General features: G+C 43.5%; 1 protein-coding gene across 1 annotated transcript in view; it reads right to left on the reverse strand.

Moving 5' to 3' along the window:
* Nucleotides 1-241: 241 nt before the first annotated feature.
* Nucleotides 242-27,631, reverse strand: part of NPAS3 (neuronal PAS domain protein 3) — a gene marked incomplete at its 5' end in the record, with an annotated part of 740,467 nt that continues 713,077 nt past the window's right edge. Inside the window, 4 exons of the mRNA XM_058540352.1 lie at nt 242-4,161; nt 6,022-6,146; nt 9,607-9,754; nt 24,614-24,720. Coding sequence (XP_058396335.1) covers nt 2,819-4,161; nt 6,022-6,146; nt 9,607-9,754; nt 24,614-24,720 — 1,723 coding nt within the window. The remainder of the gene's footprint in view (nt 4,162-6,021; nt 6,147-9,606; nt 9,755-24,613; nt 24,721-27,631) is intronic.

The following is a 27,631-nucleotide window of genomic DNA, read 5'->3' on the forward strand; positions in this document are numbered from 1 at the left end:
ACCATAGCTGTCGCTTTGTAACGTTTTAATTTTTTTTATATATATATTGTAGAGTTGGTAACACTGCTAAGATTTTTACGAACAGAATATCCCTTTCCCCATTATTCAGCTACTTGGCACCAGTCTCCTCATAAAAGTTTTCATATATTTGTACAAGAAATAGTTAAAAACACAGACACAGTCTTCACAGGTAATGAAGTGTTTTTTTTTTTTCATTTTGTAATTTTAAACACTATGGATTTAGACAGCAGCTGTGATTATCTGTTAGTTTAAATCACCAGAAATCATTTTGACACAACACAGAAACATTTATAAAAGAAAAAAAAAACAGCTGTCTAGCTGTTCTTTGTAGCTGATAGGTGCATTCCTTTGATTGTTCAATAGCTAGAGTAGAGCTTCCAAAATTAATCTTTAAATTTCTTGATTGGCCTTCTTCACCTTCTAAACCTACTTAAATCCTTCAAGTAAGCTCACTACTAACATTTGTGGCATTTAACTTCTTTTTGTTAGTATTCCACAGTGGTTTGGGTCCAACTCATGGAATCAAAGGTCCTAGAGGAATCCACTCAACACAGTGATATTCAAAGGACAGTTACTAGATTAGCATTGCACGTATAAACAAATATATATGACAATTCTATATTCCATTACCCCATCCCCTTCTGTTTTTAAAAAATGTTGGTTGACCTTTGAAATAATTTTCTGTCTCACTGGTAATTGCTTTACATATTGCTCCATCAGCCAACCTGGAAGGAAACCAAAGAAAAGCACCCACTGCTTTTAGGTAGAGCACAAGGGACTCTGGGAATGTGAACCATTGAGGCGATATGGCATCAATTTATTGACTAGATCTGAGCATTCTTCTTCAGTGCTTGCGTCGCACTCCAGAAGAAAGAGTCATACCCAGAATTCCATTGTGGGAAACATGGCTCCATTAACCTTGAGCTAGTTAAGAGTCTTTTTATCTCTGAGAATGAAAAAGATTTTGGAGAAGCGGGGGAAGGAGAGATGAGGTGGGAAAAGGGGAGGCGAGAGGGGGTGGGAAAGAAAGGAGAGGTCGGGAGAATATACATCAGCAAAGCAACAGCAGGAATTTTAAAAAGGGAAACGGAAGGTTCACAGACAGTAGAAGCAGCATAGGGTGACATTACAGAGGAAGGCCACCACACAAAAATCACTAACCCCCAAGAATCACTGATTCACTAGGACTGCAGGAATGGGACTGTACCACTCCGGACTAGAGATCGAGCACAGAGAAGACAAAAGACAAAACAACTACGTTAGCTTAGTATATACTGCATATAGAAACACACATGGAAACTGCGATGGAAACAGCCAAGGACACGTACACATTGCACACATCACAGTTCTCACATCTGTTATTAGATGCCTTAACAAACAGCTGCCAAAAATGGAGTGGAAGAAGAATTTATACTTGACAGTCATTTGGAGTGTCTGACACTACACTGATTTCTGGCAACAAAGACAAAATAGGATATTTTTTTCTTTTTCTTTTTCTTTTTTTTTTTTACTTAATGTGCAGTATTCTGTTGTAGTTATCTGTTTGAAGCTTATTAACCCATTCTTTAGTTTTAAACCTTATTGGTTTCAACCTAGAAATAAGAGAACCAAAGGGGGAATAAAATAAAAAAACAAAACTCCGTCAAATCAAATCAGTCCCCCAAAATGCAGCCTTCCTTTTTTAGCAAGAAATGAAAAAAGTCGAAAACATGTTAAATATTGTTTTCCTTCTTTTACTCCGAAGTGTTATTGAAGTTGCAAAAATTAGCCTCAGTTAGACTGAGAAAAAGAAAAAAAAACAAACAAAAAAAGCTCAACAAAACACAGTATGTACCTAAACTCCTCCTCAAATCAGTTTGATTGAGTTTTCCAAAAGCCCCTTTAAAAAGGGCTTTACTGACCCATTAAATTTAATGTGAGGCTATGTTTGTTAGTTGGGAGGTAAAAAATTTTAAGTCCTGCAGCAAATGTTAATGAGGGCTTTGTCTTAACTAACCAAGGAGACTGCAGCAACGGACTCCAGACCAGGACAGAACACATTTTGTTTTCCCCAAAACCCAGCCCAGGAGCTGCATTTTGTATGAAGACAATACAGATTAATAAATGATAGCACCATGGTTTTAAAAATTAAGTTAATGTTTCAGTAATTAACATTTAGTCCAACTTTTTTTTTTAAAACATTCTAGTCACAGGCCAGAAATTAAGTTTAAGAACCCAAATTATTTTTATGTGCAAGTAAGAAAATCTTAAAATCTTAACCATAAAAAGAGAATTAAATTCTGCATAAAATTCTAAAATACTATCCCCCTATTTTTTTTTTAAAGGAATTAGGAACAAAAACAAAAAAAACCACCCCATTTCATTTGACTTAGTCAAACAGGGCACATTGTTTATGCTTGTCTCTTTCAATCTTGATCATATCAAGATCTTTAGGAAGAAAACCCCATGGTTGTCACTTGAGCAATCTCTTGACCACAAGACTGAGTATTCTATGGCAGAGGCATATACACATTAAAGACATCTTAATAAAGATGCAAAGGAAAGCAAAACAACCCAACACACATCTCAGAAGAAGACAAAACGGCAGGCAACTGGTCCTCTGACCCTCTGAAGGCAAAAAATAAACATATCTTTACAGGAAAGAATAAGTCAAGTTAAAGAAAGAGGGGATGGAACGGGGACCGTCGTGTGGAGAGAAGACGCTGACCTGCTGGAATTCAAAGTGCTAGAATTAAAGGTCTAAACGAAAACGCCGACGATGCCTCCCCCGAGCGGAAGCGCCCCGCGCTGGGGGCGCTCAGTCCTCCTTGCGCTCCAGTGTCTGTGCCGCGTGGATGCCGTTGCTGTAGACGGGGAAGGGCAGCGTGGAGAAGAGTCCTTCGGCCGTGGTGAACACGTTGCCGGCGGGCATCTGCGTCAGGCTGGCCGCGCTCACGGCGCCGCCGAACGGTCCCGACATGTTGAGCCGGTGCACGTGGTGGTAGAGCATCTCCATGGGCGTCTTGGGGTCGAGGCCGAAGCCGGGGCTGTTAACGTCCACGAAGTTAACAGCGTGCGCGTTGGGCAGCAGGTTGCTCTGCATGGCCAGGGTCACCTCGGCGGGCGCGTAGCGGATGGTGCCCGTGGTGTAGACCCTCTGCGCGGCCGTGCTGGTGGCCGCCAGGGTCCCGGTCACCCTGTGCACCAGCGGCAGCACGACGTTGCCCGCCTGCAACCTCTGCAGCGCCTCCAAGTCCCCAGTGTACAGCAAGGAGTTGGACGCGCTGGGGCCGCCCCCGCCGCCGCTCCCGGGGTGCTTGTCCCGCGGGGACGCCGAGAGGGGGGGCGACAGCGGGTCGGAGGTGACGGGGGCCAGGGCTGCGGTGGCCGAGGCGCTGAACTGAGTCTTGCGGGCGGCGGCGCCGTCGGCGCCTGGGGGGGTGAGGACCGAGTCGGGGATGGCCACGTGCAGCCCCCCGCCGCCGCCGCCGCCGCCGCCGCCCTGCGGGGACGGGAAGTGCTCGGAGCTGGGGGGCTTGGTCATGCTGTAGGGAGACTCGTTCCTGGAGATCTCCCGGTTGGGCGGGTAGTTCCAGATGCTGCTGTCGTTGTCGAAGTTGATGGGTTCCGAGATCTCCGTCTTGATCTTGAGCACCGAGGCACTGTTGGGGGAGGACAGCAGCCGCGGGGGCTCCCCCAGGCCCGCGTCCAGGCCGCCGGGGCTCGAGGCGCTGGACAGGCGCCGGCGGCTGGCGCTGCCGCCCTTCTGCCGTTTCCGCCGCTTCTTGCGCTTCTGGTGCTTGCTGGAGGCCTGCGCGCCCGCCTCGCCCGCGCTGTCCGAGTCCTTGGCGCTGTCGGACGTGAGCGACTCGCAGTTCTGCAGCCGCAGGTCCGACTCGCTCTCCACGAAGCGCTCCACCTTGATCTGCATGGGCGCGAGCGCGCCGAAGCCAGCCTCGCCCGCCTTGGGGTGCTCGAAGTCCGAGTGCTCGAAGCTGTCGTCGCTGTCGCGGCTGTCCGGGTTGCTGGAGCTGTGGCCGTCGTCGTTGCAGTTCATGTCGTTGTCGCACGTGTTGCCCGACTTCTTCCGGTCGGGCTCCGGGTCTTCGCTGTTCTCGGACTGGTTCCCCTTCTCGTCCGACTTGGAGTTCTCGTTGTCCTCTGCGTGGGGCCGGCGGCCGGGCGGCGGGGGTGGGGGCGGGGAGGGAGACACAGGAGACACCACATTAGCAGGGCCAGACCGCCCCCTCACCTGCTGGGGGGCGGGGCGGGGCGGAGTCTTGCCCCACCCCGAGCTTCTCCACCCCTTGGTTACTTAAAGCCAGGGCTGTCTCTCTCTCTTGAGGGCCTAGATTAGCTGGACCTTTACTCAAAGTGTGGTCCAGGGACCGGCAGCATTGGCATCACCTGGGCGCTTGTTACAAATGCAGAATCCCAGGCTTCCACTCACACCTACTGAATCAGATCCCATTTGAACAAGATGATCCCTAATTAGGAATTAAGCACGTTAACGTTGGAGAAGTCCAGCAAAAATACTGGAGTCAGTAAATAACCTGGAATAAGGTGTTAGTGACACAGAGAAATGATGGTATGCTGGGTGACTTTCTAAAGAGGTCTGTGCCTTCCACTGGTGAATATTTGTTCATTATTGAAAACCACACTATTCTTATTTTTCTCTATAACACTTACCACCATCTGATTCACTGTATGGTTTACTTATTTTTATTTACTTCTGTCTCTTCCCCCAACTTGAATATAAGCTCCATGGGGCAGGGAATTTTTGTCTTTTTTGTCCATTGCCAAATACTATATAAATAGGGAGCAGAGACTGTCTATTCTAGAACTTCTGCCCTAGTAAAGAACTTTCAAATAAATGCAATTTAGGAGATAGGAAAACAATCAAGATCCTCTGGCCTACCTCCCTGCCCCTGTGTCTGGAGTAGAGGGATGTGTGTTAACAAGCCTGGAGGGCAGGTGCCCTGAGGATGGGAGGTGGTGGTGAGGGAACCCTAGCCATCCAGCATGTTTTAGGGAGAAGAGATTTTCCCAGTAATATAACCTCAGAAGACTGAGAGATGATGTTGATTTTATGGCTCTGCTGTGATGCTTTTGGATGGCAGCCTGGACTAGATCCTTGGGCAAATCATGTAACTGCTCTGGCCTTCGTTTCCATAGCAGAGGAGGTTGGGTTAGAAGAGGCTTAGGGTTTTTTGCAGCTATAAAATTCTCTGAGTTGTGTGCTCCCTGGCTCCATACGTGGAAGGGGATTGGGGACTGGAGGAAAAGTAAATTTTTATATTAACTCTCCTGTGCTCCAAAGAACTACTCAGCAAGTCTACTTCCCAAAATAACTAGAAATGGGAAAGCATGGATTTGTTCTGCACAGACTCAGAAAATAAGTAACAGTCCAGCACCTGAGAGAATCTTTTACCGATGCTAAGTATCCCGCTTTAGAGGCCCAAACCCGACTTGGTGACGATGTGAATATTTGGGGCTCAAAGTCACAGTCTGTCTTGGAGCAGCAGAGAGAGCCCTGCTGTCTGCTTCCGGTAAAGAGCCCGAGCTGCCTATGCGGCTAGGGCAGGGCTCCTTCTGTATGGCCCGTGGAGGGCTGCCATTAGTGATGGCCAAATCGATCAGTCTCTCTCTCTCTCTGTATATTTGTGTACATATGTTTATACACCACAATATACCTATATCTACATGTATATAAGTATATACGACAGCATACATATATGGATATATGTATATATTTATACACCACCACATATATAAGTATATACCACCACATATGTATATGTATGTATTGTATGTATATATACACACATATGTGTGTGTACACATGTATGTGATGGTATATAAGTATATGTACATATGTATGTAGAGAGAGACAGTGATAACTTGATGTGACATATGTCTCCCTATAAAACTTGACTGGTGGCTCTGCTCTGACCGTGGCCCTCTGGCTGTGGCCCGCCCCTCGTGTCTGGGAAGCTGCAGAACATGGAGAAGTAGTAATACCTGTAATACCTGAGGTGTCTTTAGAGTCTGATTCGGAGTCGGAGGTCTCCGAGGATTCTGACGTCTTCTCGGGCAGGTGGGGGAGCTGCGCGATGTCCATGGGCGTGTCCTTGTACTCGGGGTTGCTGTGGAGAGAGGCATCCGTCAGGAATGCACACACCCATTCTGTATAGTTTGCTTTTGACCATCTTCTTCCCACTTCCTTGCCCCCAACTTTTGGAGTTTAGAGAGTTTAAAAGACTAAGCATGAAATCATTTCTCAGCTCATCACGGACTTTTATAGAAGCCTGGATTTCCTATGCTGGGTACAGGTACACGCTGCTACAATGATTGAATACCCAAATGCCACAGGAAAGCCACTAAAAAGCTTTTAAATAATCAGGTACCACTGGGGGCCAGGGAACTGTGCTGCTTGACATTCCTCCCAGTGCAACACCTGGAGGGAGGGAGGATGAGAAGTACTCTCAACAATTCACCCCCATACCTCCTGGTGGGCCCTATCTTCGTCTGGGCTCCTAATGAGTCCATTGCCTCAGTATCCTTGTCTTGGCCCCTTGATGGAGCTTCTCAGCTGTTCAGATGGTGCCAAGGGTACTGGGGGCGGGGGGCAGAGCCCTCAGCGCCTAACGATCTGACAGATGCACAGGTGCACCTTGGGATGCGTAGATTATGGCTACCGAACTGTCAACACACCCATTACAATCACATTTTCATCTGCTCATGTGGTGTACACCTGTGGCTTGTTAGCTGGAAATCTGATTGCAGTGGGGAGAGTCCCGGTGTGAAAGAGACCCTAACAGAATGGATCTAACCCCATTTGCACAAACGTGCTTCATTTTTGTTCTATTTTTAATTTAGAAACAAGCCTTTTCTGGAAAAGAGAGTGCGTTTGGTCAGTTTGGGTTAGCTGTCTTCTAGAAATGCCACTCCAAGGCTGGCCTGATGTAGGAGCCATATAGACTACTGCAATCTGAAGGCACAAGGAAGGCCTCCTGCCTCAAAATGGAAAATGCCTCTTCTATCCTTCCATGATGGCTAGCCAACCAGAGACTAGCCAGAGGTGATTACTGACTCATTGCTAATCTCTAGTGAAACTCCTATGTTAAAGAGTCAGTGTTCAGTGACTACTCTAAAACTGCAGATGGCCCTGGGAGGGTTAATTCACTAAGATGGATTATCAGGCATTTACACCTTAGTGTGAATTAGCTTCAGCAGCAGAGCTTTCTCTAGATAATCAGATGAGACTAGTGGTGGGAAGGTCGCCTTAGCACTTATGCAGTCTCTGAATCTCTAAGAGCCTCTAAGTCTACCGAGCATTATGAGGGGATAGGAAGAAGACTGGGGAGCAGTAATTTCAGAATGGAGACAGACAAGCATGGATGGGGCCCAGAAGCGAGGGATTCTGGGCAGAAAGAGGGAGCATGGCTATATTGCTCAGGGGAGAACAAAGGACAAAAATGTGGGAAAGAGAAACAAACTTCAATGTTGCTATTTTGCCAAGGCCAAGTCCTCTTCTTACTAGATCTCTAGCCTATAGAAGTGATACCAAGGAGGGGCAGACTTGGTAGAGTTCCCTCTGCTAAAGCCCATCGATCTTAGTCTCCTTTGGTCCAGATGCCATGGGGTTCACAAGTCACTTGCCACCCAACTTAAGTCTTTTATTATTGAACAGAGTGAGTCTTTGGGTCAGCTGAAACAGGTCCAGCACATCTGAGATTGAGGCTCTCGAGCCTGAAGATTAGTCTTTGGTACCCAAACTGCTTCCTTCCTCTCCGTATGGAATTAGATGGTCTAGAATCACCAAACACTCATGTGCTTGTACCATGTGATCCTAGGCTGGACCAATAGTGTTGACCTAAAGCTGCATGGACTGACCTCTCCTTAACCCTTCTCACTCCCTCCATCTCAGGGCAGAGCAGGAAGTCGTGAGGCTGATGAGGAGTAAGAAAGATCCAGATAAGAACAAATCTCCTTGAATGGGAGTAACAGCCATATAGATTACTTTAATACTCTAGGTACATCGACCTGGTATACAGACATTTTCTTGTCTATGGTGTGTCTGTTACCAACGTCTAATTTTTAACAATAATGAGTCTCCCTGGCACAACACCATTTTTGCCTAGCAAAAGAACGTCAATGCCACAATACCTTCTGCTATTTCCTCTTTGGCATGTGAGTTTTTATAACCTTCTGCATTACATATAGCCACTGTTCCCTAAACTTCTATGTAAAAGGATTTCTTGATATCAGAACCCATCTTAAGCATATTACAAACGCAGGGGATAGTTTGCATGAAAATCAGGCCTTGGAGGAAGCCACATTGAATACACATACTTTTACCTTTAGAGAGAATTAACGTGGAGTAGAAGAGGTCAAAAAGGAAAAAGAAAGTAGATAAATGAAGACTCTTTTAAGTGGTGCACATTAAGGCCCTCTCCAGAGCAATAATCATTAGAGTCTGATTGATACACTATTGGTAGCAAGCCCATTCATGCCATCAAGTCATCACCAACGCGCGTGAACACACTCTGAAGGGCCCTGCTGATGAGCCATGGCTGTCAGCGTCTCAGCTCCATTTGGCTGTCTCCAAGAAAAATGGGACTCAGGTACTCCCGGTCTAGATTACCAGCCAAAGGGCAACAACTTCCATTCATAAGACCTATTAGAAGTTTTCCTACTCAGACCACATGTGGGCCTTGCTTGGTGGCTTTAGACTAAGGAAGCCAAAAACTGGAATGGCAGTGGTGAGAGAGAGCCAGACCGAACATTCAGATAGCTTCATGACAGGACTGGTGGAGAGCCTCCCGGAAAGCTTGCCCCCAAACTCAGACCACCCAGGCTGTTGGTCTTGGTTGCTTTTTTTCTAGTTTGAATCCAAAGGCAGAAAGTAAGGAAGGAGAGAGAAATGGTGTTGCACACTAGAATTTAGGAAGCTGTTGAGCTTGGTCACAGTTATGGATATAAATTTGAGGACATATTAAAACAGCACTAAAATTTGCCTGAGATCAAAGAGCAGGCGAAAGATTTCCTTCATTTTTATACTGATATTGTCTCAGTTCTGGCAAAGCAACTCACTTTGCTTACCAAAACTTTAATACCTAGGGAGTCAAACCCTATATAATATGCTGAGGGCTTCACAGGGATGGAGTCCAGGAGGAATATAATGTCCCCGCCACTTCTTCCCCATCCCCTTTTGCTTCATTTTCACAAGGATTGGAGTGCGTGGGTAGGAGTGTGTGTGGGAGGGAGAAGGAGGTGCTTTCTGAATGCGTAAACTGTAGGCAAAAGCCTGTATTCTTTTTCTGGCCTGAACATTTGTGGGAAAACCAAAGCAACTTCTGCAGAGCTGCCCAAATGGCTGACAGACCAAGAAGTATAAAAAATTTTGTGAATCTGCCCTGGAAGTCCCTTCCAACACAGCTTTGCTCTTTTCACATTTCTTTGAATCTTGTGGGAAGAAAAGCAGAATTTCCACATAATTCCACACCAGATACCGTCAAAAGGTAATACAACATGCCAGCTGTTAACCATTGGGCTGCATATTTTATAACTGAGACAGAAATGAAAAAGAATCAGAAAATGTACCTAAGAAGATAATTCACCCAGATGATATTCTTCTCATTGGCGTTCTTGGCATTAATAGCTATGGTGGCACTAGACTGTATCCAAATATAGCCTCCATTCTTCTGCATCCAACGATAGTACTTCGTCACACACTGGCCCTTATTCAGCACTGGGGAAAAAAAAAAACCAAAACAGAAGGCACTGTGTATTAAGACTGGGACCAAATGATTATCAGCTCTGCAAAACCTCAAGCTTAGAAAGGCAAGGTCCTGCACCAAGCCAGGGTGCCCCTCTGTACGCTTAATGGAGGGTGCCATTAGTAAGACAAATGAAATCAACAAATCAGTGGAGCGGAGCGGGTTACTAGCATTTGTACTAAGACTCTGTTCCGTCTTGGGCAGCCATGGTGTGAAAGAAAGAATACAAGGAATACAAATCTTTTTGACTCACAGGACACCTAATGCGGTGTGGATATTGTCAATGGGCCAGACGTCAGATGGTCACAAAGGCAAATCTGTATGTGATTTATTCATCGCTTCGAGGTGGACCTCTTTGAGATTCTGGATATTTGAATGGCTCTGAAGATGCTTCAGCCCCCGTCTTTGATCATTCCCCTCAGTGCGAGCAGTTATCAACCGGCGTCCTTATACGTCTGTTTCTTTTGATCTTGTCTAATGGAATCTATAGTCCATGTATGAACTAAATTTACATGGGTCAGTCAGGGGAAATTCTGATGAGACTGAATGTTGGAACAAAATAAATCCCCCAACCAAGTCAGAGAGAAACACTGGCCTCAGGGAGGCACAGAATTGACTTGGCTGGAGCCAAACAGAGTGACAGCTCCACACAGACTCTGAAATATGGCCCAAAATGAAGGAACAAGTAAAAACAATCAGTAACATGAAACGGTGCCATTAAATACCCACTGAAAGAGAGCTTTAAAATGCAGATGTTAAAAATGATACTTTAACCAAAATCTTGCCAAGGTGAAATTGATTTGATTTGTATCTGGGTACTCCTGAGCTAGTAAAAGGGGAAAGTACAGTAAATCATCCCCTGAAATAAAGTGCTATGGATGGGAATGGTTTAAAAGGGTGCCGGAAACGTGCAGAACCTGCTGTTAAGACTTGGCTATGGATCGCAGCCACACCACACCCCCAAGAGCGCGCCAGCTGGGTGGCCACTAGAGGGCAGTGTGCACTCGTCCACGTCGCCCACTTTTGGCATGTCCTTGTCTCCGTCTGCTAAAATGAAAAACCTCTAACTGCTGTAATAAATTTGGCTAAATTAGCTGCTAAATGGTTATCTCAAGTAATATGTATTTGCATTAATCATCTTGCTCTAAACCAGAACAAGCCAGAGTCCTAAAGACGTAGTAAATTCATATTGTCCATTTAATTACGGCTAATAAGTGCTTCATAGACAATGGTTTCATGAAGTACATTTTGATTTTTTTTGGTGGGGGGTGTGGATGGGTAAAGGGAAGTCACTTTGGAAAAGAGCCGTGTTTAAGGCTGCGAAGCTCTTCCCGTCGCGTCTGAGCCCCTCTTCCTGGCTCCGAAAGTGATCAAAAATCAAACCTCCACATGTTATATCCATAGACATACAAACTTTGGTGCTTTTCTCCCTTTCTCTCACAATACGCTAAATGGATGGTTGTAAAATTTAATAATTATGTCTTAACAGTTGCCTGAAAACGCCTTGCTTTGATGAGGGCTTCAAATAGTGGCAAGTTCTATTCTGAAACTATTCAACAGTTTAGGCTCTTTTCAAGGCCCGGAACTGTCATCTTCTCTCAGCGGCGAGGCTCCACAGGTAGCATTGTCCTCGCCTTTTGTCGGCGATTGTAAGTTCTGCCATTCTGCATGCATGGCTTCCCAGGCTACAAAACTGCGTGGTGAAGCTGAAAGCAGTAAAATACTGACACTGCCGTACAGCTCTTCTGTCAAACCGTTGTTTCATGCACCAAGATGTGCTTTTATTCAGATCCTCTCAAACTGGTTAACTATTAATAGAGGAACGATGGGTTATGAAATTCTGCCCACTATTTTCACAGAGAAAACTTAGAGCACCCCGATCAGTGGTTGGTGTATAATTCTATCTGCTGTGTATCTGGAATAAGGAATAATTTCAAATAGGTCTAGTATTTTTAACAAAGGCAAAGAGACTAAGAAGCCCCTTTCTGGAATCCCATGAAGAAAACACTGAGATGGTGGGGCAGATCAGCCCAGACTGGCTGGGGATTCTGGACCAGAATTTGACCAAAGGCAGGCAAAATTAAAAAAAAAAAAAAAATTATCCCCAGGATACAGTGCATAGAAAGGGGCAATGTGAGAAAGGAATTATAAAGTCAAATTAGAATTTGCAGAATCAATGTAAAGATCACCCCCCCTTCCTTTCTCTTATTTAAAAGCAAACAAACAACAAAAAACCAAAATCTCAATTCTGAAATGCATAGCCAGAAAAACATCTGCCTCCTGGGTGGGCTCCACGTTATGTGCTGTGAAGGGGGCTGGAAGGCTTGTTTACTCAGACAGGTATGACGGTGTCATCTTTTTGAGTTAAGGCAGTATGACTCTGGGTCTGATTAAGTGCATCTGTGTTTCATGAGAAAATACATACAAATTTATTAGGGCCATGAATATACTAATACAGCCTTCTTTATCACCCAGGCCAAGGGCCATCTCGCAAAGAGAGGAGACCTAAGTGAAGGAGAGGCGGGCCCGGTAAGTTTCAATGTGAGGAAGTGGTTGAGAAAGGACTGGCAAGGAAGGAAGCCCCTCAGGGGTTCCCTGGGGCATCAGGCGGCTACTTGAATGCCTTACCTTATCGTGGTGAACACCACAGGGCAGAGATGGGAGCCCTTCATGGTCAGCTGAAGAAGACAAGTTTGACCTAATCCATCAGTTTGCCCTGGGCCAGCCTGACAAACAGAATTCTAAAAGGTAAACATTCTAGCATGGTCTTAGATCATGACTGTTTCCTGAGGATGAGTGTTTCCTGAATGACAACCCCGTGTGCCAGCGGGAATCTAGACAGAGAGAAGGCACTGAGTTAGCTCTCACTAGAGTACCAGATGTTGATCAAAATATCACCCTGGTTGCTTTTGCTTGTCAGGAGTCCCATGAAAGAGGTCACAATGGAATTTTGCTTCTTTTAAAATGAATAAGAAATAATTTTGCTTGGGGCTCCAGAATATAAATTTATGACTTTGGGATGAAGTTTCTTTCTTAAAAAAAAAAAAATCATACCGGCAAATCAGCTGGATCACTCCAGCTGTGCCAGAGGCAGGATCTGACAGCTTTTCCTGAGCTCATGTGGTCCTAATCAGCTCAAGAAGAAAAGCCACCTTGGTGCCAGTTTGAAAGAGATTTTTAGTTTGTAATATAATAAATTAGACAACTTGAAAAACACAAAAACTTTTCCAATTCTCTTTAATCCAGTGGCTGTTGTTTTGATATTTGAGTTTTAGCTTTACATAATGGCGAGAAATGAGAGAATGTTTGTGTCAGTCTATTTCACAAAATCCCTTCTGTGGGGAAAAACAGAAAGAAGCATGATGTAAGTTACTTCATATGGAAGTCCTTAAAAAACGGTTAATTGTCCCTTGAAAAGAGATAGAGAATCATCAAACCAATGAGCCCAGGAGTAAATTCCTAACAATGTGCTCAAACTATAACGAGAGGAAGCAGAGAGAGAGAGAGAAAATATCTACGTGGATCATACTTTTTAGTCTTATGCCCTAATGTGGTCTGAGTACCTTCAGCACATACCCTGGCATCTTCTCTTTGGTTTATCCCAAAGTTTACTTTTTGCCATCAAAAACTTTTGGTAGAGCAGCCTGTGTGTCCCTCACTGAATTCACTGATCACATCATAACATCTCTAGAATTATGTCTTTAAAGTTGTGCTATAGGAATTAGTTTCCATGTAAGGATCTCAAAACATTTAAATGGGCTTTTCTTAGATTTGACAGGGTAAACATGAAGACATAGGGAGGATGCGTACGTTTTTCCCGGGTTCACTTACAATCTCGAATGGTCCCGGGCGTAATTGTGAACGCCTCTGCTACCACACGGGAACTTGTTCCTTTCCACTCTGAAGTCTAGGGTGTAACCAATTGCTTTTGGCTGCTATTGCTCTGAGGAAAACCAAGAAGCTGTCATCAGTACCACTCCACTTTCCAAAATAACGGTGCCTTTGAGTGTACAAACTGTGCACTTCAGAGGACAGAGGTGACCCCACATTTGTGAGAAGACAACAATAGAGACAAAGAGATTTAAATCCTCCTGGTTGAACTGTTCCAGCTCAGCTCATTTGACAATTTTTGGCTATTAGCGTCAAAACACCACCCACCCCTAACTGTGAAGGGAGTAGCAGATACAGTTCAATCAAAAGAAAATTGCAGAGAGCTTACATTTTAGAACACGTGACCTTTTACATCAAACACACATTTCCCCCCCAAAAGACTAGAGGCTCAGTTTTATTGAATATCTTTTAAAAATGTCACCTGGTCTCGTGGTTTGAGTGGTAGGCATACAAGAAATGTCCTGCTTAGAAAGAATAACTACTGTCCCCCCAAATCTGATGACCCCTTTTGCTGAAGCACACATCCATGGCTCTGCACACAGCGGCCAACAGAGGGATTTCAGTTTTCCTTAGGAAAACTTGGTCCACAGAAATAGACTGATGATTGAAAGGACATAAAGGAAGCCTGTGTCTGTGGCGGGAACATAATTCTGTTAGTAAATCAAAACAAATCAGTACAAGTTTGCCTTCAGAAATATGGAGGAAAAAAGGGAACATGGTCTCTTCCTGTTGGGCTGTTCGACAAAATCAAAGCCAAAGATTCTAAATAGTGAGTTACTTGTGTCTTAAAAAGAAGGGAATAGTCTAATTCAGTTTGAAGAGGAGATGAAGAACACATATCAAAAGCGGCCTTTTAGCAAAGTGGCTCACAAAAGGACATTTTAGTGGTTTGCATATGCATTAAAAAGCGGCAATACTTGGCGTATTCAGGTAAGTATAGAATAAATAGGAAATGGTGAGGTCAGCGGAGATTTCACACTTCACATTCATACAGCTGGACAAAGGGCTTCATTATTGTCACGGCGACAGGAGGACGCATCTGCCGCCATTCACCCCTCCTTGGAGGTACCTTTCTCGGTGGCTACAGAGAGCAGGCCCTGCTGCCAGAAACTCGAAAATTATTTTTGAATTCACTAATGTGGAGTGTGTGTGTGTAAGGAAGGAGGGCGAGCTAGAATCACACTTTCTCCTTAATACCACAGCTGGTAGCCACCGGTTCTCTTTCTACATTCACAAAACTGGCAGATGAAACATGAAAAAGAATACTGACTCTTTAATCTCTGCTTCTCCACCTAAGGCCCAAGGCAGGCTGACAGGGAACTTCATTCTGGAAACAGGACTTTTTTTTTTTAAATTCTGGATTACTTTTTCCTCTGCTTTTGAAAACCGTGGGCTATAGGGGAATGAACCTGACATAAACTTAAAACAAGAACAAGTTTCTTTATCTAAAAAGTTATCGTCCTTGATGCTTACAGGAAGGTCATTTTCAAAACCCACAGGAGAAATAGCATTAGAGCCAGAAACTCTGCATTAAGTGCTTTATTTACTCGCAATAGAGACAGTTTTTCATTTAGAACTGCTCGCAGGATCAACGAAGGCTTTGATGCTGTGCAGACTTTCCTATAGATTTTGCAATTAGTGAGCTAGATGTCTTAAATAGCAGGCATCCACAAATTGGTTTTTAGTTTTTTTGTAAATCTATGTGCCAAGCAATATTTGGTAAAGTTTAATGATATTTGATACTTAATGTGAGTTACGAGCTTAAGGACAGAAGACCTGTGGATGTTCTCTGAATGCCTATGCATCATCTATGGATTTTCCCCCTAATACACTAATGACAGGCCCTGCTTGAATTGCTATCTGTGTGATTAATAACCTCAGAAGAGGTTTTTTTCTATACCACCGCCAATTGATAGATTTTTATTAACTGTTAATATTGAATCATGCAGAAAACTTTTCATTGATTTAGAACATGTCAATTTGTTAAGTTTAAAAAATAAATTTCCCTTTTCTTCATGATAATGTACCAAACTGGAGACCAAGCCTTTTAAACACTGATGGTATCATGTTCTAGGACAGGAAGAATCAAAGTAATTGTTGGCACTAGTGACATTGAGATTTCAGATTTTTTTCAAGCTGTTTTCAGTCTAACCTGGGAATTTCAGTACCACTCATTCCCGCCCTTCTTGATCTAAAATAGGTAAGGACAGAGGATTTCTTAGCCCCTACACCTTCTTCTTCTTCTTTTTTTGTGGGGATTTGCTATATAGAAGGAAGCAGTGAATTCTTCAGCATGGAATTAAGAAAGATTTATGGCTAAGAAATGAGGAAAATGGTGGATTTATTCACCCATTCAAGAAATATTTTTTTGAGTGCCTACTCTGTGCCAGGCTGGGGGATATCAAAGTGAGCAGGATATCAGTCACGGGCCTGCCCTCCTGTATTAGTCTCAGTGACAGCAATTCCATGTCCCTTGCTAGTGACTGGATGAGGGGGGATTCTCTCTTCTGTGGGAAATTGTTGAAAAAGTTTTCTTCATTCTGAAAATAAGGATTTATCTCTATTTACCTTCGAATGGGAGACAGATGCTTATCAGTCATTTTCACTAATAAATTGATCACAGGGATAACTGTTATGGAAAGTGGTATATAGGCCTGTGAAAACACAGGATTCTCACCTGGTCTGGGTGAATTCTCCTCCTCCCTTTAAAAATGAAGAGTAGTTGGAGTGTGGGGGAGGTTAGGCTGGGATGTAGAGTGAACTATAAAAAGGCAAAATGGATGAGGTGGTCCTTACACTCTTTTATTGTGTGTCTCCGGTGGACCCTGCATTTCTGGATGCGGTCATTTCATTAAGTCCACTAGACATCTTTAACAAGAAATACAGAAGTGGTGAGGCATAGATATGCAAAAACTAGTGTTCTGTAAAATCAGGAATATTTAAAGGAGCCCAGACAAATTCTATTTGTTTACCTGTTCTGTAGATTTTCAGAAATCCAAGTACTTTATTGTGAAAACGTTACAGATCCTCCCATGTAGCAGTCATGGTGGACTGTCCACTGAAGAGGTCTTCTGCCACTTCCTTCTGGATGACAGAACTCGCACTTGGGATTTTATGTTTGATGATCTCCTCTCAAGACCCAGGGGCAAAAGCTTCTACTGTTTAAACCAGCCATGGTAATTCCATCCCTTGCCAGTGTGTGGCTTAGGCTTGGGTATTTCATGAAATGCTGGACAATGAGACATAAGGGGGCTTCTCTCTACTGGGGGGCGTCTGGGAATATTTTCTGTTCTTGCAAAAATGAACACAAAATAGAGGCTGAGCCATTCCTGACCTCGGACGTTGTCCTGTGAAGAACTGATGACTGGCGGTGCTACTGCTGTCTTTTGATCATGAAGAGAAAGTTAAGACAATTATAGAGAAAGTTTAAGTCACTTTTACTTGGGTTTTCTGATGAACCAGAAACATTAGATAGATACATAGACCAGATGCATTCGAGCTGATATGCCCCACCGAAAATTCTAGGAAGCCAGAGAGGATGTGGGAGTTCATAAAGAGGTTCAAGTAACCTCATCCTTAGTTAACCCTATATTTATGGAAAAAACATTTTATACTAACCACATAGGCATATTAAATCCTATTCTGCTCATTTGTGTAAAAAAGAAGTTTGAGGTTTTTTGAGATATGCGGTGTGTCATTAAACCAATGTTTCAAGAAAAGTATTTTTTAAAAATATAGTTTATATAAAATTAAGAAAAGATGCCATTATAAGAAGTAATGGAATTGATTTTATTAAGGTTAATTGATTTACATTAAAATGGATGATTTTGAAGTATTGTTTGGTTTTTTTCCTGATTATATTTTATAAGAGCAATGGGTTATTTTCTCTCAAATATCAGGTGTTTCTTTTTATGATGATAAAAGCAGATACTAACTGAAATAGTAATAAGGAAAAGCCCAAGAATCCATGTTAGAATCATATTAGGATCTAGAGGTCAAATCACAGTTCTGGCTTCCTCTCTGGGCAGCGAGAGAAGATCACGTGTTTTTGTATTGCGTGAGCTATCGTTTGGTCTTCTAAGCCGGGAAGCCCTTTACACCCACCGTATCTCCCACCATCCTGGCTTCTTGCCATCTTCTGTCAAGGTCCAGGGAAAACGTGCCTCTCTGGGACTTCTCCATCCTGTCTTGGTTGCCCCCACCCCTGAGGTTTCTGTGTTTTGTTTACACATCTTAATAGTCCTCATTTTATGCCACCTTTTCAAAACTGGCTGTTTTCATCTATCTTCTCTACTAGTATGTAAGCTCCTTGAAGGTAGAGACCATAGCTTAGTTATTTTTGAAACCTTATATAGCAATACCACAAAGCTTTGTACATGGTAAGTACTCACAAATGTTAGATGAACTTGAACAGGGAAAATAGTACTGTTCATATTCACACATGCAATGAAGTCCACAGAAAAATATTAATCTGAGGAAAAAACTAGACTTCCTTTTGTTTACAAGTTGACTATTACTACTCTTTAACTCTACTGATATTTGAAACTTTACATCTTTCTAAAGAAATAATCTATCAAGTAATCACATACTCATTCCATTTGAACACTGAGTGAGATACCCTCGGAGCCAATTCCCTACTCATAGTTTGCTGCTATTAATACAATTCATCCAATTGGAGAGGAAAATGAAGTCTTTAAGATCGTTAGTCGATTTGTATTTACTTTTACTCCGTGTAAAACAATGCCTTCTAAATTCTAGTACAGTCAGTACTTCTCGAACTGCCACATGAATGCCAGTCAGCTAGGGATCTGTTCACGGCAGATTCGGATTCCGTGAGTCTGGGCGTAGGCCTGAAACTCTGCATTTCTATAGAGCAGTGTAGTAGTGTGGCAGAGCCACTCAGCTGGTCCTTAGGCCCTTGCTGGTCTCTGTTCTCTGTGTTTGCCAGCCCTCGGACTTGAAAAGCCAGAATCAGCACTAGCCAAAAAAAAAAAGACGTAAAATAATAATACTAATTCGCTCCTGTGTAAAATTCTGGCTTTGTCTTTTTTTTTTTTTTTTTTAATGTTTTCTCTCTTTATTTCCAATATCAACTTTTTTTTTTTCCCCTCGAGGAAGATCAGCCCTGAGCTAACATCCATGCCAATCCTCCTCTTTTTGCTGACGAAGACCGGCTCTGAGCTAACATCTATTACCAATCCTCCTTCTTTTTTTTTTCCCCCCCAAAGCCCCAGTAGATAGTCGTATGTCATAGTTGCACATCCTTCTAGTTGCTGTATGTGGGACGTGGCCTCAGCATGGCCTGAGAAGCGGTGCGTCAGTGTGCGCCCAGGATCCGAACCCAGGCCGCCAATAGCGGAGCGCGCGCACTTAACCGCTAAGCCACGGGGCCGGCTCCTATTTTGTCTTCATGTAACAGTTTTTTTAGTTAATGGACAGGCACACAAGGTAGGCTGACTTGGCTTCTGAAAAAAGTCAGACATGGTAGCTATTACATGCATTTCCTTCCACGGGAATTTTCATATTCATATGGAAGAAGACGAAAAACTCATTTGCTTTGGGTAAAAGTCCAGCCAATGATCAGGTTGCAGCTAAATCCCTGAAGACTCACCCCTGAAAAAGGCTAAGATCAGAAAATAGAAGAGCCTCCCCCCCTGCTTTCACATTTGGCCCACCCATCAGACTTGATGCCTTCCCTTCTTCCTTCCCTCGCAGCTTCCTTTACTGTGCGCAGCGGCTGCATACCCAAATCAACAATTAAATTCCCCCTTTGTTTGTGTGGCAGATGACAAATGCATGGAGGACATCTTGTGTTTCCTAGGCAGGCAGGGCACTTACTTTGATTGATGCTCCGTTGTGGAAAAAAATGAGCTGGGAAGGAATTACAATGGAGGGCCTGCAGACTGGAAGGGGATATACTAATTAGTCCTGCATTAAGCAGTCAGCTTGCATTTGGCGATGAGATGCCTTCAGGAGCAAGTGTAGGGGTTATTGATGCAAAACAGCATGGAATGCATTATGCCAGGTAGCTGCAGATTAGTTTTGCTAGGAAGTATAGAATTTTGTAATTAGGAAATAAACACTTAGGCTACTGTATTTTTTTTTTAACACCTCCCAAATATTTTGGGCAGGCCATGCTTTTTAACTCTACGTGATCTCATAGATAGGCTGGAAGTCCTCTCTTGCTGAAAAAACTCTTCCAGAGCTTCCTTGCCCTGGGTATGTCCTAGGAGGGGAAACCTGCCATCACTTCTACACTCTCTGGCTCCTCTTTTCTCAAGACCCACAGCTCCAGAGCCTTGAGCCTTGCTGGTGTACAACAACATTATAAAGGGAGAGGAAGTTTTCCCTCAGGCCACTCTTGCCAGGTTTTAGAGATTTGTGGTTGATTTGACCCAAGAAGAACCCTCGGGGTAGCTCAAGACAAATTCAGCATCTTCTACAGACAAAAGGCTGGATTAAAAGGGACGAAAGAGAAATGCAAAGCATATTTCTTTGTTTGGTTGAGCAGTCGTGGTTCGCCCTTCTACTTTTTGGGCCACAGGCAGAGGGAGAGTAGTAAATGGTTGTGCTGAAGCCTCTCTCATGATTCAAGAGTGACACAGATGCTCCAGGTGACTGGAGAGTGCAACTCTAGGGGGACATGACTGGTCGTCTGGAGGTCGGTACCTCCTGAGCAATGGAGAAGTGGAAGGTGATACGCAAAGAAGCTCAAATGATTGCTAATATGAGTGATTTAAAATTCAAACCTCGAAATGTCGATTTGGTCAATTTGGCCTGAAGAATCAATGAAATTTGGCTCAATGACTCCAGTGAGGTGGCTTAAAGAAAAAAATCAGAGGTCTTTGAGTCACAGTGTGAAATTCCCTTTGTTTTAGAATCCCAGTATAATTTCACTAACCCACCATGTTGGTATAGATAATGTGATTCTTTATGTTGAAACCCAGTGAACTATCAGGCGTCTCGTGTTAAGCTGGAGGGAGAGTAGATGGTCCAAAGTTGTTGCTTCAATTTATTTGAGTTGTCAAATCCTGGTGCAGCTGAGATTCCCTTTTACTTTTCTTATTCCAGAGACAAATTCATCTATGCATTTACAGATGCCTATGCTAGGAAAAAGATATGTGATAAAGATAGCATTTTGAGTTATCAAAGACTATTGAGTCTTTTTTTCTTAAGTTTTATCCATAAACTGGAGCATAAGACAGATAATCAAAATACCAGAAATATGATCAGACGACTAAAACCTGTCTTTCACGGACAGAACCAGGAATTGTGCCAATAGCTCTAGGAAGAAAAGCTAAATAGTTAATGTGGTTTATTTTTTAACCATCTCTTTGTTTTAGAATTCTATCTTATTCTTGAGCTGATTCTATGTCACCATGACCTTCTCCTGCCAAGAAGACACAGTTGAGGCATCCTTCAGTAATAGCCTAGGGCTTTGGACAAGCAAGATGCTGTGCTGGCTTTTTGCCTTTTCTTCCAGTGTTTACACAACCAAGACTTATTACATGCTCTGTCATTTTGTTACTGGGCTGGCTTTGGTTTGAGAATTAGGTAAACATCAGACATTCCATCACACAATTTTAGACTCAATCTTACTTTATAATGATGCTAATGTTTATTGTACAAAGCGAGATGCATTTGTATATTTTAGCATTTTATTTCAGTCACAGAATGCAAAACCTGACATTGGCATCAGTTTGATTTTTGTGTGTGTCATTGAAGATATTAAGCACTACAAGAATGTTGAAATTTCAATCTGATTAGGATCAAAATTCTTCAGGATCAAAACACTCCTTTTCCTCCCCCTACAGTTTTACTAATTGTGTGCTACTTGACATTGTGGAGTTATTCCACAGCATGAGAGCTAAATATGTGAAGTGCATTTTACTGTGCAGAATTATCAGCTCATTCTATTTGTTTTTCATGTGTTTAAGGTTATTAAATGAACTTAAAATTAGAAGTCATGTGTATGAGTTGAAAGAGCGAACTCAATCATTATTAGTAGGCTAAATCATAAAGCAATCGCCAGTCTGTCAATATCAAATAATGAAAGAAATCATAGAATTTGAAAGCATACCTTCTCTGTTTATTAGCTGGCAAGATACCAGAAAAATTAGGAGATTAGCACAATAGTGAATGGCCGAGTTGTTTTTCCTCAGGACTCTCAACTTATTCCCATTACTGAAAATGAGATAAAAGTAGATCGCAAAGAATGGCATCAGACATATTTGCTGGAGACCTTTGCTTTATAGGAAGAAATGAACTTCCCTAGCTCACTGTTCCTGAAGAATTGTGTTTCTTCAAGCTGTAAATCAAATCCCAGAGAGATACCATGACGTTTTCCAAATAATAACTGAGAATGACAAAGTTCTCTTTTGTCAGCATCAAGTTTCTGAATTTAGACCTTATTTAAGATTCCAAAACCAAAAACACCACCTTCTCTCCCCACACACGGTCTAGGACAGCATCCTACAAACAATATATTCATTTTTAAAGTCTGGATCTCTGGCATATATTGGTCCAAAAACATATCTGTAGCTTCCTCCAAAGATCCTGATTTTTCTCCATTTTCTCTAAAGTCCCAGCTACAAAGAACCTGATGTTTCTTTTCAGGAAACAGCATCATTTTTTTCCCCCAATTAATTGAAGAGCCATCTGCCTCTGTGATACACAACACCCATTCATTCTTAGCAACAAGTGTTTCCTAAATCCCTGGTGTGCGATACCAAGGCGTGCGTTCCATGTTGGGAGCAGAATCTGCTGGAGAGCAGCCTTGCAGGCAGGCTTTTCCCAGAGACATGGTATATACAGAAATTGACACTGAACCTGGTTCCACGTCAGCATTACTAATGCAGGGTTAAAAACACAAGGCAAGACGCTCACACTGCAAGACGCTCACACTCGGAGACTTTGGCTATCTGGCTGTCTCTCCATTATGCTTTTGAAGACCTGAGTTTGAAATGAGCAAACAAGTGCACAGGGCAGAAAGGATCTAGAACAGCTCTCCTCGGCCATGGCAAGAAAGGGGAGAGGAAGGAAATACAAAAGACCTTCTGGCTGGTTTTGATACCAGCCCTGATATCAGTTCCCCTACTTGAAACCCAGAATATATGGGGTTAAAACCAAAAGCACTCATCTTCTTTCCCTGTTCTCTAAGTTACAGTCACATGTAGATATTGGTTGTTTTACAAATTGTTAAAAGCCCAGATGGCCTTAAGCTTGGCTCACACTGATGTTTTGGCTAATTACCGGTTCTTGAGGTTTGTTACAGGGAAACTGATATCAAGAAGCTAAAGCTTCTCAGACCTCAACTCCTTGGCTTCCTGGCACTAGAATCCACCATCCACCATGGAGACAGAGACAGTTGAAGGACACCCACCTGCAATTCCCTTATCCACCATCCTCCTCCCTGCCAGCAGCGTCACAAGGCCAAAGGCAGGCTGGTGGGAAAGCGCTGACCAGCAAGGCCACAGGCTCCCCCTCCCTACCAGCAGCCACATTCCTCACAACCTTTAAAACTCCTTGCCTCCCAACTTTCGGGGAGACGGGACAAATTTGAGAGCTCTCGTCTGCCGGCTGACGTCACCAGAAATAAAAACTCTTTCCTTGCCATAAGCCTGGCGTTCTAGTTTTATTTGGCCTCTCTTGTGTGGCAGGTAAAGAACCTGGGTATGTATCCAGTAACAGTTTTACTACATAAAACTTCAACTTCAAGCTGTACCATCTCATTTGTGGCACCTTGCATGTATTTATTTTTTATTTTCTTGTGACGAAGATCAGCCCTGAGCCAACATCCACGCTAATCCTCTTTTTGCTGAGGAAGACTGGCCCTGAGATAACATCCGTGCTGATCTTCCTCCACTTTATGTGGGACGCCGTCACAGCATGACCCGACAAGCAGTAGTGCATCAGTGCGCGCCTGGGATCTGAACCCGGGCCGCAAGCAGCGGAGCGTGCACACTTAACCACTACGCCACGGGGCCGGCCCCTGCATGTATTTAAAACCAGAGTACAGAACTGGTTTAGAACTTTCTGGAATATAGCTGGTAGGACCCCCCCATCTTTTAGGAAGAGTCTACTAATGGGTCATAAAAAGGACCTCTGGCTGGAAAAGGGCAGCCCCTTTCTAAGATGTCCACCGGATCAGTGCCTCCTGTGTTACAGGATTGTCAGGCCCCTTCCACACACAGCGTAAACAGCCCAGCTGAGTGTAATGAGGGAGAACTGCATGAGGATGCTCATGTGCGAGGTCTGCTTGGACTCAGCCAGAAAACTGCTGGTCCTGCTTTGCTTAAACGCCACAAAAGTGCCTTGGAGGTGAGCCTGTGGGGCCGGAGTTGGGAATCAGACTGAAAGAGCTGAGATTAGGTTCTCTCCCCCAGGAGTCAGGAGATGGAGGTACCTGCTCCTCTGAATAACCCTCTTTCCAGAAACACAGTGAAAAGACACTGCCTTTGAGAGCTGCTGTGTCCACATGATGTGCTCTGCCTCTGTGCCCGGGCTTCCCCCTCACCCCAGTTTTGTGGCTAGTCAAGTAGGAATTTTTATAGGCACCTATTTGAACTTGTCTTCTTCCAGGTATATTTTGAAACCGAGACCACAAATTTCAGAGAGGAAGTTGCTCTCTAGAAAATGAAAGGGTCAAGAAAGCACTTAAGACAAAGGTTCCCCCATCACTTCATGGGAGAGAGAGCATACGAGACCACAAAATCCCGGGTGAGTGCCTAAAGATCCAGCAATTTCTCTGGGCCCGAGGTCCAACTTTCAATCTAATTCCAACACAAGTTGAAGTGATTTATGTCTCACTTGTTCTCACCGCACGGTGACAGTCACCTCAAATGTACACAGGAGACAAGATGGGAAAAGTCGACACTGAAACCGAACATCAGAGAGAGATGGCACCAGCGAGGTTGCTCCCACACACAGGCGGTACTTACAGTCCAGGTGACTGTGCCTGATGCCCTCGACGTCTTCTGCGTGGATGAAGTGGTAGCATCTCTTCCCTACAATGTCTACAGGCGTCAGATCCATATAATCACTAATCCTACAGACAGAAGAACACAGTCTGGAAGTCAGAAGAGGGGAAATACAGCCACCGTCCAATGACTCAGAAACAAATCTGCTGACGATTTTCGTTAGACCAGGGTACCCATGAGGAAGTGGCACCCTGAGGGAGAACCCTTTATAGATAAGATTATTTCTTTAACGTTTCACAGACTTTTGCAAAAGTAGGAAATGTGCCGGATCAAGCAATTGTGTTTAGATAATTAGGTTTTTCTTTTCTTTTTTTGGCATCGGAATATACATTTAGGCAACATAATTCCATGAAATTATTGAGAATCAGTAACAATGCAAGACCCTCATTAGAGGCCAAGATAATTCAAGGTTACATAATAAAATAAAAACATGTTATGTTTATACCAAATGATTAGAGACACCTTTCATTTAAACAGATTGGTCTTCTATTGGGTATTTCCATGAAAAAGGGCTTCAGCTGCTGCTTGGCAAGACGTCCAAATTGGCATTTCAAGGGATATAATTTAAATGCTGAGACATACAGATGCCTGGGGGTATTATCTTTTTTAGTCTTAGTCATTTGGGAGCTCAGCTTTCACTCCCGGCTCTTTTAACTGGTACTTTGTGGTGGCTTGGACACAGAAACTTTTAAACCATTTCAGCAGTTCTTCCAGGCTTGTGCTCTACAGTACGTGTGTGTAAGCCTCTGTCATTGATTGTCCAGACGTCAATGTCCTCAGGCAGGAGCACAGGAAAATAGAAGAAAAATTGGAAAACGTGGTGGGGGAACCTGCCTCGTCTACACAAACACGTCAAAATGCTTATTACCCTCCTTCCTGTCCAAGTACAGATTCGTTGTGGTCAGTCCAAAAGAGAATATAGTTTTTGTTTAATTTATTCTCTTTCCTGTCCCTATGCTTTTTATGGTTTATGACTTACGATATATTCAAATATGAAGTGAATCTTTAGAAATGACACATTTCAGATGCCCAGGAGATCGCCGTTGGGAGTTAAATCTGACCCCCAAGGGGGGAAAATAAGAAACAAAACAAAAACAGAATAATATGGAATGTAATTAAAACACACTGCCCAGTGAGTGCATTTCTCAATGTCTAGCAATTTAAATAATATTTTTGACCAAACTAGAATTCTTGGTAAGATAAAACTAAATGAAGCAATAAAAGGGAATGTTTTCTCAGGATTCCATGCTTTTCTAGTGCAAAACAGATTAGCTGATGTTTTCCTAAAACCATCAGCTGCTTTCCAAGCGGTTTACACCCCCTTTCTGCAAATGAGGAAACAAATGAAAAGGCCCTCATTGGTGTTTCTGAAATTTGCCAGCTCCTCTGAAAGCATTAGATGCCAGCTTTGCCCGAGGCCGTCCTGGGGAATGTGGGGAAAGGACCAGTCTGCAGAGTCAAGGAGCAGCATCAGTTTCTAGTGAGCAATCCCCTAATGAAACAATAAACCCTGGGAAAAAGCCACTTCGTTCTTTAGGAAGGATGTTTCTTTAGCTGATTCTGTATTTGAATAAAACCCTTCAAAACAATTGAAGCTCTTCTATGCACCAGAGCCTGTTACCGTGGTGAACGTGACCAGCTCAGTGATCAAGACCTCTTGATACATGTGTAGAAAGCTCCAGACCAGTCTGATGACCTATATCAGGAGTGGCATCCTGATGGCATCTTGTACTCTGAGCCTCAGTTTCCCTATCTACAAACAACCAACGAGGTCGGTGAAGGGATTAATGAATGAAATGAAATGAATGTGCACATGGTATGCTTTCCCCTCAGATCAAAGATGCAGTTACCTTTAGCACAGGTCTTTTTTTTTTTTTTGTGAGGAAGATCAGCCCTGAGCTAACATCTGATGCCAATCCTCCTCTTTTTGCTGAGGAAGACTGGCCCTGGGCTAACATCCGTGCCCATCTTCCTCCACTTTATATGGGAGGCCGCCACAGCACGGCCTGACAAACGGTGCATCGGTGTGCGCCCAGGATCCGAACCTGGGCCACCAGCAGCAGAGCGTGCGCACTTAACCGCTACGCCACGGGGCCAGCCCCGAGCACAGGTCTTTCTTAACAATTACTATCATCTTCAGTTGGGAAATGGTGCTGTATTGTATGGGCTAATGAGAGGTTGCAGAAAACTTTTTGTTTTTAAACAGGAAGAAAAAAAGCTTAAAGTAGGTCACAGAAAATGATCTCAATTACGAGTGGCACCGTAAGGCATTCAGGTCCATGGAGCGCTTCAACAGAATTCATCAATCTGTGATCACAGGAATGAAGATTAAGGGATGGTTTTGGGCTTGGACAGTCACTGGGAGTTAGGTAAATAAGATGAGGCTCCGTATTTTGGAGCCAGTGGTGGTGGTAAATCGAAATCGAGGGAGCTGACGTATGTTTTCAAAGAAGCATGGAGTCCATCCTTACTTTCTGTCTGTCTCCCTGATGGAAGAGCCATCTCCAGCATTCTACATTTTTAATCAGAGAATAAACAACTTTGAGGCTGTAATTGTGTTCTTTCACGGGTGCAAATGTATGAAAGGTCCTCTCAGCGGTTACTCTGAACAATTCCTTACCAGTTACCCTGACTTCTGAAGAAAAATCAGAGACAAGGAACGCAGGGAGGCCCCACAGGGTGTAGCTAAGTGCATGGCTTTTGAATCTAGCAGATTGGTTTCGAATAGTGGCCTTGGGCAAGTCACTCAACCTTTCTCTCTAAGCTGAAATTGCCTGAGGGTTATGGAGACAGTGAGGACACCTCCCTCACAGAACTGTCCTCAAGCTTAAATGAGATGGTGTATACAGTGAGCTGCACACGTTGCTGAGTGCGTAGTAAGCATTCAATAAACATTAGCTATCTTTATTACTGCTTGCCAACTCGAGCTAATCATTCTGGCTAACTGTCTTTCCTGGTATTCTTTGTCCATTCCAGAAT

This window comes from Diceros bicornis, chromosome 5 (assembly GCF_020826845.1).
Source record: "Diceros bicornis minor isolate mBicDic1 chromosome 5, mDicBic1.mat.cur, whole genome shotgun sequence".
Lineage (NCBI taxonomy): Eukaryota > Metazoa > Chordata > Mammalia > Perissodactyla > Rhinocerotidae > Diceros > Diceros bicornis.